The following is an 8,074-nucleotide window of genomic DNA, read 5'->3' as shown; positions in this document are numbered from 1 at the left end:
TTTTTTTTTTTTTTTTTTAATTTTGAGACAGGGTCTTGCTAAGTTGCTAAATTTCCCAGGCCGGACTTGAACCTGCGGTCCTGCAGCTCCAGTTTCCCAGCGTGCAGGGATTACAGGCGTGTGCCAGGGCACCCAGCTGGAAACACAAACCACCTTTAGTGTCCGCCTAATTTGCTACACATGCAACCATGAAGCTGTTTGGGTAGCACACTGGCTTGGGGGTGCTTGGGTTGTTTCTTAGAAATGATGCTGCAGGGAACAGCAGCTTTTGGCGTAAAACCATTTCTTCCTGTCCGTGGCCAGGCTCTCAGGAATGGCATTCCCAGTTCCAAGGGTCAGAACGCTTTGGGGTCTGTGCTGTGCGTTACTAAATTGCTTTCCCAAAGGCTTCTCGTGCGTATGCCCCGCCCGGCAGTGTGAATGTGTCCTTTGCACTGTCTCTTTTTGATAGTTCATTCAAAAAGATACTTGCTTGTTCTAGAGAAATAAACAATGGACAGCTTCTCCTTGCTGATTTAATTGTTTTTGGTCATGCTGGGGATCGAACCCAGGGCCTCACACACGCTGGGCAAATGCTCAGTCACTGCACCATCTCTGGCTTGTGTTTGGTTGCTATTGAAGTCTGAGGCTCCCCCAAAGTACTGTATGCCATCTCTGTGTTTGGTCTTTCGCCGGTCTGCCTCCCAGGGCCTTACTGATTTTCCCCAATGATTTCTAAATGTTCCTTTTTTTTGGTACCAGGGATCAAACTCGGGACCTTCTGCTTGTGAGGCAGGCAGTGGAACCACTGAGCTAAATCCCCAGACCTATAAATGTTCTTTTTAAAGAGTTCTGCATGTATAAAATCTACTTGACATTTTTTTTTCATTTTAAATTTTAATTTAGCTCATCTCTTTTGTGGATGAAGTGTGACATTTAAAAATACCGTGCTGGCCGCCTTTGCCATTGTGCCTCCTTCTGCTGCTTTTATGCGTAAGGCGTCCTCTCCCTCTTCAGACACGTGGTCAGTATTCATTCCCATTCACATCCACCGCCCACCACCACGGAGAACTGACGGGCTGAGCTTTACCAGACTCCCTACAACTAAGTTTGGAGCAAAAGAATCAAGCCCACTGAAAGTGAGCCCCCGCAGCAAGTTTGGCGACCCTTTACTCCTCACATGCTCACAGGCTGCGTTCTGCATCCTCACGGGACGCCTGGGTCAGAGGGACCTGCAGAGGGAGGGCCCGATCTGCCACCGACCCCTCTTGCTAAGCCTCCTTCCTACAGGAGAAGCGGTTCCTCCTGCCGGGAGGACTCTGCTTACCTCATGCTCAGACCTGAAACCTGAAACCGTGACCACCTCTCAGAATTTTTGAACTCCGAAGCAGCCCTTCCTGGAGCTGAGTACTTTGTGGCAGCTTGTATTCTACTGCTTGGGCGCGGCTGGCTTTGTGTCTTGGGGTGAGGTGGGAGCTTGCTCCCTAATAATTATTTCCAACAAGAAAAAGCATTGTCTTCTCCCTCCGGGGAGCACTGCAGTGCTTCTGGGAGCCACCGTCTGCTTCGGGCTTGGAGGCCCTCATTTCAAGGCCAATGGGAAGGGCAGGCGTCGGCTTCAAGGTGTGAAGCCCGAGTACTAAGGCTGAACCTGAGAGCTCAAGATCTTAGGCTGGATTTTTTTTTTGAACCCCGGCTTTAAAGAAGTCTAGGGTTCTATTTATGACTTTGTTTTTCAAGAACTTGATAGATTAATTTTTCCTCTTAAATCTGGAAGGAGCCACCACCACTGCGCCTCACCACTATTGGCCACCAGGGGGAGCCCTGCGTGCTTCTTCCTTCTTTACACATTTGTGCCAATCTCAAGGTGCCACTGTCTCCTCTGGTCTCTCTGTGAATGTTGGAGAGGCTTGGCAGACAACAGGGGCCTTTCCAGCCAGGCTTTGCTGGTGTGGGGTGATGGGACTAGTGTACCTTCATCATATCAAACGATTTCTCTTATTGGCAGTGCTCCCTAGTTAACCCTCAGCCTTATTTTTTAGGGATGTTGAGAACAGAACATTTAAAAATAGAATTTTCTAATATTCTAGGACATCAAATGCCTTTTCACAAAATATCTCCCTCTGGAATCTGGCATTTGAAATAGAAAGCAATTTTGCCTGGGTGCCAGGTTTGCGTGCGAGGAGCTGTTCTGCCCGGAGCCCTTGAGACCGAACCGTGGCCCTCAGGGAGGCTCAGACAGGAGCTGCCTGCGGTCTGGGATGTGGATAAAGGCACAGCGCTTTGTGCCGTTTGCAGGGAGGTGGCTTTTCTGCAGGGATTTTCAGACCTGGTGAAGAAAGACTGTCTGGGGCAGTGAGCTGCAATCCACAATAGCAGGATTGAGAACTCTGGGTGGTTGCACCGTGGGGTCCCAAGTCCCCAGCGGCTCTGAGAGCATCTGGGGGCTGTGTCTAGCTGTGTGGGGCTGTGAAGGAGTCAGCCTCATTCACCCACGTCCTCATGCTGACCTCTTACTGCACTTGAGAGGTGTGCCACAGCGTACTTTACGGCGTGGGTGCTGACATTGATCGTTTCTGTAACATCACATATATTTAAAGCTGTGCACCTACTGTGAATAAGGGGAAAGTTTTAGAAATATATGTAAGCAAGTGTTACTAAGTAGTCACTCCTTTTCAAAATCATCCCCTCACGGAAGGACTGACTCACCATGGGTCCCCTAAGTGTCTGCGGCTGACCTGCCTGGACAAGGACTTTCGCTTTTTTGGCAGTTTGTTTTAGAAAGCAGAATTGAAGAGTAGGTGAGAAAGTGACTCCGCAGAGGAACTGGACCTAGTAAAGACGAAAGGAGGGTGGAGAGCAGAGTTGAAGTACTTGAGTCTGGGAAATGCAGCTTGGGCTATGGTGGAAAGTTACAACTGCTTTGTCAGGGACTCTCAGGAACTCCCAAGCTCTGTAAAGCAGGAGTTGCACCGATGTTCCAGGGCCACCAGTTTAGATTTGCTTCTCGTTTGTGCCATGACATCCAGTAAGGAGCCTCAGATGTACATTTCAACGTCAGTGATTATGATCTATTCCTGAACACGCAGGACGTTTAGGGCCTGCTGCAACCTGGAGACATGGAATTATTTGCCCCTTTCCTCTCCAAGCCAGATCTTATTTATATGTGATTAAAACAGCCTCTGTAGCCAGGCATGGTGGCACACTCTCTAATCCCAGCATTCAGGAGGCTGAGGCAGGAGGGTCACCATGAGTTGGAGGCCAGCCAGGGTCACACAGTGAGTTTAAACAAACAAACAAAAAAAGCAGCCTCTGTGCTAAGTTTTCATTGTTCATATTTTCTATCTTGGTGCTGTTCTGTTAACTGCTGCGTGCGTGCGCGCTATGGAGGCTTGGCCCGGAGGCCTCACACACTGGGCCAGCAGTGCTTCCCTGAGCTGCATCCCACTGCTCTCTGCCTAGTTACTCTCTCATCACTTGCGACGCGATCTCTGACGCTCAAAACTGTGAGCAGGAGAGGCCTATTCTGGCTTGCAGTCTGCAGAGGCTTCAGCGGGGCCCTGGGGTCTGCTCAGCCATGGCAGACAGGAAGCAGAGGAGATGAGGGTGGGAACCGCTCCCCTCCAACCCGGCCTCACCTCTCAGCCGAACTCCAGTGGACTGACCGACTGAGCGCCAACTCCCCCATGATGCAGTCCCGCCCAGACGCCCCACCTCAGAGTGCATGAGGCTTTGGGGTCGTCTACATGTAAACCATAGCACCCTCTTAGCTTTTTTAAAACAAGGGTCGCCAACATTTTTCAGCCTTACAAGACAACGATGATCGTGGGGACTCCCTCCATACCGCACTGGAAATAGAAGGATTAACTTCCAGGCAGCAAAGCCTGCCTTCCTTCCGGGTGGTGGCTGGACTTCAGTGGGAAGAACTGACTTCCGGTGGATGTAGCCTTCCGGAGGCTGCCCTTGCTTGTCACGTGACCCGTCACGTGACCCGCACTCCCTGGGCGGTGGGGCTGCCCGTTCCTCCTAGCGCTCTGCCACCGTCTCTGGGACAGGAGTGAACATCACCACCACTCAGCAGACCAGGACACCGAGGCCTGGAGCAGGGGAGGCAGGCTGCCCGGGCTTCATCAGAGTCAGAGCCCGCAGAGAACCGGGCTGCTGGCCACACAGCACCCTCCTCCCTCGGGCCAAGACCACAGAGTCCCCTGCCACTGTCATTCCCACCTGGCTCTCGGTAACCTCTGCCCCTCACGAGAGCCTCAGCTTCTCAAAGTGCCTCGCCAGCCAAACGTTTGGGGGGAAGCGTCTGGCGGGCTATGAATTAGAGACTGAGGTGAGCACTTTGCTTGATTTAACTAGGAAATTGGCACTTTCTGGGAAGCCTGGCCCAGCAATAACCCTACCAAGCACTTCTGCTTTTTTTAAAAAAAAATTCAGACCTTTCTTTCGGCTGTCTTTGGCTGGGTGTCTGCTGAGACTTTATGTGTTTTCTTTACAGTCCATGGAAATGGGTTGATTTGTCCCCAATGAGAAAAAGAAATTGTACTTTGACGTAAAAAGTTGATACTGTTGAGTGGGTAACAAATGCGAAATGCAACGAACTCAAAGAAGGAAGCTTGGTGAAGACAGTTAGGGCAGGAGGGGGCTCACTACGGCACAGCCCTGACTGCTGTGGAGGCTGCAGCTTCCCCTTTATTGTAGAAGGAGAACACTCAGGGCAGTGGGGGCCGCAGCACAGCGACTGGGGATCTGAGTGCTGGCCTCGGCGTCAGCCCGAAGCTCCTCAACCAGGAAGGGGCAGCACTGGCCACAGCGAGTAAGGCACTGCCCCCCTCTGCCAGCGCCAGAACATGTGTGGAGCATGCGCGGAGCACTCCCTGTAAGGAGGTGGCAGAAACTTCAGGGGAGGGGGAGAAGCAGTCTGCTAAAAACAGGACAAATCGAAGCCTTCATCCTGCCTCTCCGGGATTTAATCCAGTATTTGTATTTCGTATCTCTATAAATGCGTCTCAGGTATGTGCATTAACTTGCTCTTTTCCTGTTTGCGATTCTAGATCCTTAGCTATCAGAACACCACCTTCTTTGGCGGAGACCACGTAACCATGGTCGATTACCTCTTCTGGCCCTGGTTCGAGCGGCTGGATGTGTATGGCATCGCTGAGTAAGTTGGAACTGCACAGAGTGACAGTGACTCAAACCGTCTGTGTGCTTAGCCACCTAGAACACGTCTCAGGGTGAATGTGGAATGAACTGGAACCAGGTGTTTAGGCCACCGGTGTGTACTTTCTGCTCAAGACGCCTGGGCTTGTCCCGCATTGAGCAGACTCCCTGGGACCTGCACTCCTGTGACCCGACCCTGTGGACAAAGCTCCCAGCTCCTCAGCTGTGTCCTCCCCGGCCCCCGCACGCAGGCTCTCTCTGGTTCTGCTGTGCCACTCGGCGACCCAATACCGAGTCCAGCGTCACTTTCTTCAGGTGTATTCTCCCAGAACACCCTTAAAAAAAGACTTTAAAAATCATATATCTTGCTTGGAGGTACAAACAAAATGGCAGCCACACACCATGGAAAGGACTGGACAGTTAAAGCAGATGAAGTGGCCGTGTAGGGTCCTGGGCAGGTGTCTTAGTGACTTCCCTCCTTGCTGGACAAAACACTGCAAGACACCTGCAAGTTAAAAGACGAAAGGTTTATTTTAGTTCCCAGTCTTACAGGGCTTTAGGTCCCTAATTGGCTGGTTCGCAGGCAGGGCAGCGTGGCAGAGGAGAAGGACCTTCATGTCATGGTGACGGTGACAAAGGACAGAGAATGCCCCTCAGCCACCTCCTCAGTCCAGGCTTCCCCTCCTAGCCTCACAGGAGCTTTGGACTCACAAGTGGCCTAATCCACCTTGAGTGTCACACCCCATGTCCAATCACAACCCCAGAGCCCCGCCTATGAGTGGGTGAAGCTTTAGGGGACGTCTAGGCACAAACCAGACCCCACCGGACAGAGCTTTGTTACCTCAGCTCAGAGGAGAGGACGGAGGCCTGCTGAGCCTGCACTAATCCCAGCTGGCCGCAGGGGTGCGGGACATTCCTGGCATTTGGAAATTGGCTCTGCAGCTCAGATGTAATATATGTGGGGCTTTAAGTCTTTCAAACATGTCATTTACAAGAGCCTGTTCCTCCAAAGTGAGAGCACCAAGGTAGGCTGGGTGGTGGGCTTAGCAGGCTGCTCTGCAGGCCCTGCGCCTAACTCCCTTCAGAAGGGTCCTCGGCCCCACTATTTCAAGGTATCCTGACTTTCATCCACTGAAAATACATTTTGGAAACTACTTGTCTTTGTCAAACCCCTGAAGTAGAACCTGTGGGGGACCCTTTGCCTCCGAGGGCTGCGTGTCGGTCAGCAGTGAAGCGCAGACACCTTATTTCCCCGAGGCCTGCGTCCGTAGGAGTGTCACCTCTGCATCAGGACACAGACGGCGGCTCCCAAACAGGCCTTTCCTCCATAGTGACCATGACACTATTCTCAGACATGCCCATTTTTAGCTTTTGCCAGTCTGAAAGGCAAGGTCCACCCCTTTTCCTAGGGCCTTGGGGTGAGTGGTGCTGACCTCTGACCCCTGACCCCACCTTCTGTCTTGCAGCTGTGTAGACCACACCCCGAAGCTGCAGCTCTGGACGGCAGCCATGAAGCGGGACCCCACAGTCTGCGCACTGCTCATAGATAAGCAGATTTTTCTGGGCTTCTTGAATCTCTATTTCCAGGACAGCCCCAATGCCTTTGATTTTGGGCTTATTTGCTGAGTCTCCTGGTCCCTGCTCAGCCATCCAGGCTTCCCAGCATGTTATGGTTCTGCCTGCATTAGAGATCATCTTAGTGACGGTCAGTTTGTCTCTGTTGCTTTTCTTTGAGGTTCTTAAAAACAAACCCCCAAAATGTGCTGTTTCTGGTAGTCCTTTACTTGTCAGATGCCTCCAGCCCATGGGGTCTTGTTTTGGGAGCCCTCCTGCTCCTTCTTCTGCCTTTGGCCCAGTTCCACCTCCAGGTTACTGGTGATGGTGACAGGCTGGTGTGGGGCGCCAGTCCTGCCTAGCAGGAGCATCTGTCACTCCAGATAGCACTCCTCAAGAACCTCCTGGAGGAGAGGAAAACGTGCGAAGAGGTAGGGGGAGACCCCTGGTCCTCCAGGCGAGTGACCACGCTCTGTGTGGGTGGGCAGGAGCGTCATTCCCAGCCAGACTTTGGCCAGGGCCCGGGAGACACTGAGGGCCTTGTGACTGGAAAGAATTCTAAAGCAGGAAATGAAACACCCGTGTATCACCCTGGACTAACTACGTCAGAACTGCACCGGTACTGCCAGCACTCAGGATATCTCACAAAACAAACGTTCTGTCACCGGCATCCTGCCTTGAAAAGTCCCCGGCAAGGTCACTGCTGGATTCACATCGCATCTTCTTTCTGTCCATCCCACAGAAGCCTGCTGGGTACTAAACACCGGGCTGATGGGGATGGGGGTGACAAAGACGTGGCCCTTTCTCCCTGGGAGCACCTCAGTGTTTCCTCGCCCTGGTTGTGAGCTGCTTGTCTGGTGACAGTGCCTGGCCTGGCTCTGATGTGGCCCCTCTGTGAGCTTGACTGGGGAGAGGTGGACCCTGAAGACAGCAAGACAAGGGACAGCCAAGCAGGATGGCTGGTGCACGGCAGCTTCCCCGCCTCCCCCAGAGGCTTGTGTCTTGTGATCAGCCTGTGGCGATTTTGGCTCTCTTCTCCCTGAGTTTTCCCAGCCCCTCAGCTCTGTGGAGGCCAAGCAGCAGCACACGTGGTGTTTTGCCTGTCTGTGTGCCCTGCTTCTGTCTCTAGCGCAGCCTGCCCAGCCTCCTCTCTCCCATCTCTGCCAGGCCCTCCTGCCCACTGTGTCCTCTGTGTTGTGCCCTGTGTAGTTACCAGGTGCTCCTCCCTGCCAGCTGGACAGAAACAAGCTGTGTGGTGAGGGGACCTGGCAGGAGAGACGCCATGTGCCAGGCTGGCTGCAGCACCCTCTGCTCTGGATGTGCAGTCCCGTTGCCATGGCACCTGAGCGATGCGGAGTGAATGGCGGAGTCCTGGGAT

The 8,074-nt window shown here is 52.8% G+C and overlaps 2 protein-coding genes across 3 annotated transcripts in view; one reads left to right on the top strand and one right to left on the bottom strand.

The window, feature by feature from the left end:
* LOC104863820 (glutathione S-transferase omega-2) overlaps window positions 1-6,851 on the top strand; it is a 15,798-nt gene extending 8,947 nt beyond the window's left edge. The window contains exons 5-6 of one of the 2 annotated variants that reach the window (XM_010626483.2): window positions 5,037-5,143; window positions 6,609-6,851. In XM_010626483.2, coding sequence (XP_010624785.1) covers window positions 5,037-5,143; window positions 6,609-6,768 — 267 coding nt within the window. In that variant the 3' untranslated portion in view covers window positions 6,769-6,851. Of the gene's footprint in view, window positions 1-3,395; window positions 4,316-5,036; window positions 5,144-6,608 lie in introns of those variants that run through there. The other variant, XR_780689.2, reaches the window with a different exon arrangement.
* Window positions 5,117-8,074, bottom strand: part of Itprip (inositol 1,4,5-trisphosphate receptor interacting protein) — a 29,923-nt gene continuing 26,965 nt past the window's right edge. The window contains exon 3 of the transcript XR_004516310.1: window positions 5,117-5,647. The gene's annotated coding sequence lies outside the window, so the exon portion shown is untranslated. The remainder of the gene's footprint in view (window positions 5,648-8,074) is intronic.

The sequence above is a fragment of the Fukomys damarensis genome, unplaced genomic scaffold (assembly GCF_012274545.1).
Source record: "Fukomys damarensis isolate Sample0158 unplaced genomic scaffold, DMR_v1.0_HiC HiC_scaffold_8, whole genome shotgun sequence".
In the NCBI taxonomy this organism is placed as follows: domain Eukaryota; kingdom Metazoa; phylum Chordata; class Mammalia; order Rodentia; family Bathyergidae; genus Fukomys; species Fukomys damarensis.
Note: the sequence above shows the minus strand (reverse complement) of the source record. Positions and strands in the feature narration are given on the sequence as shown.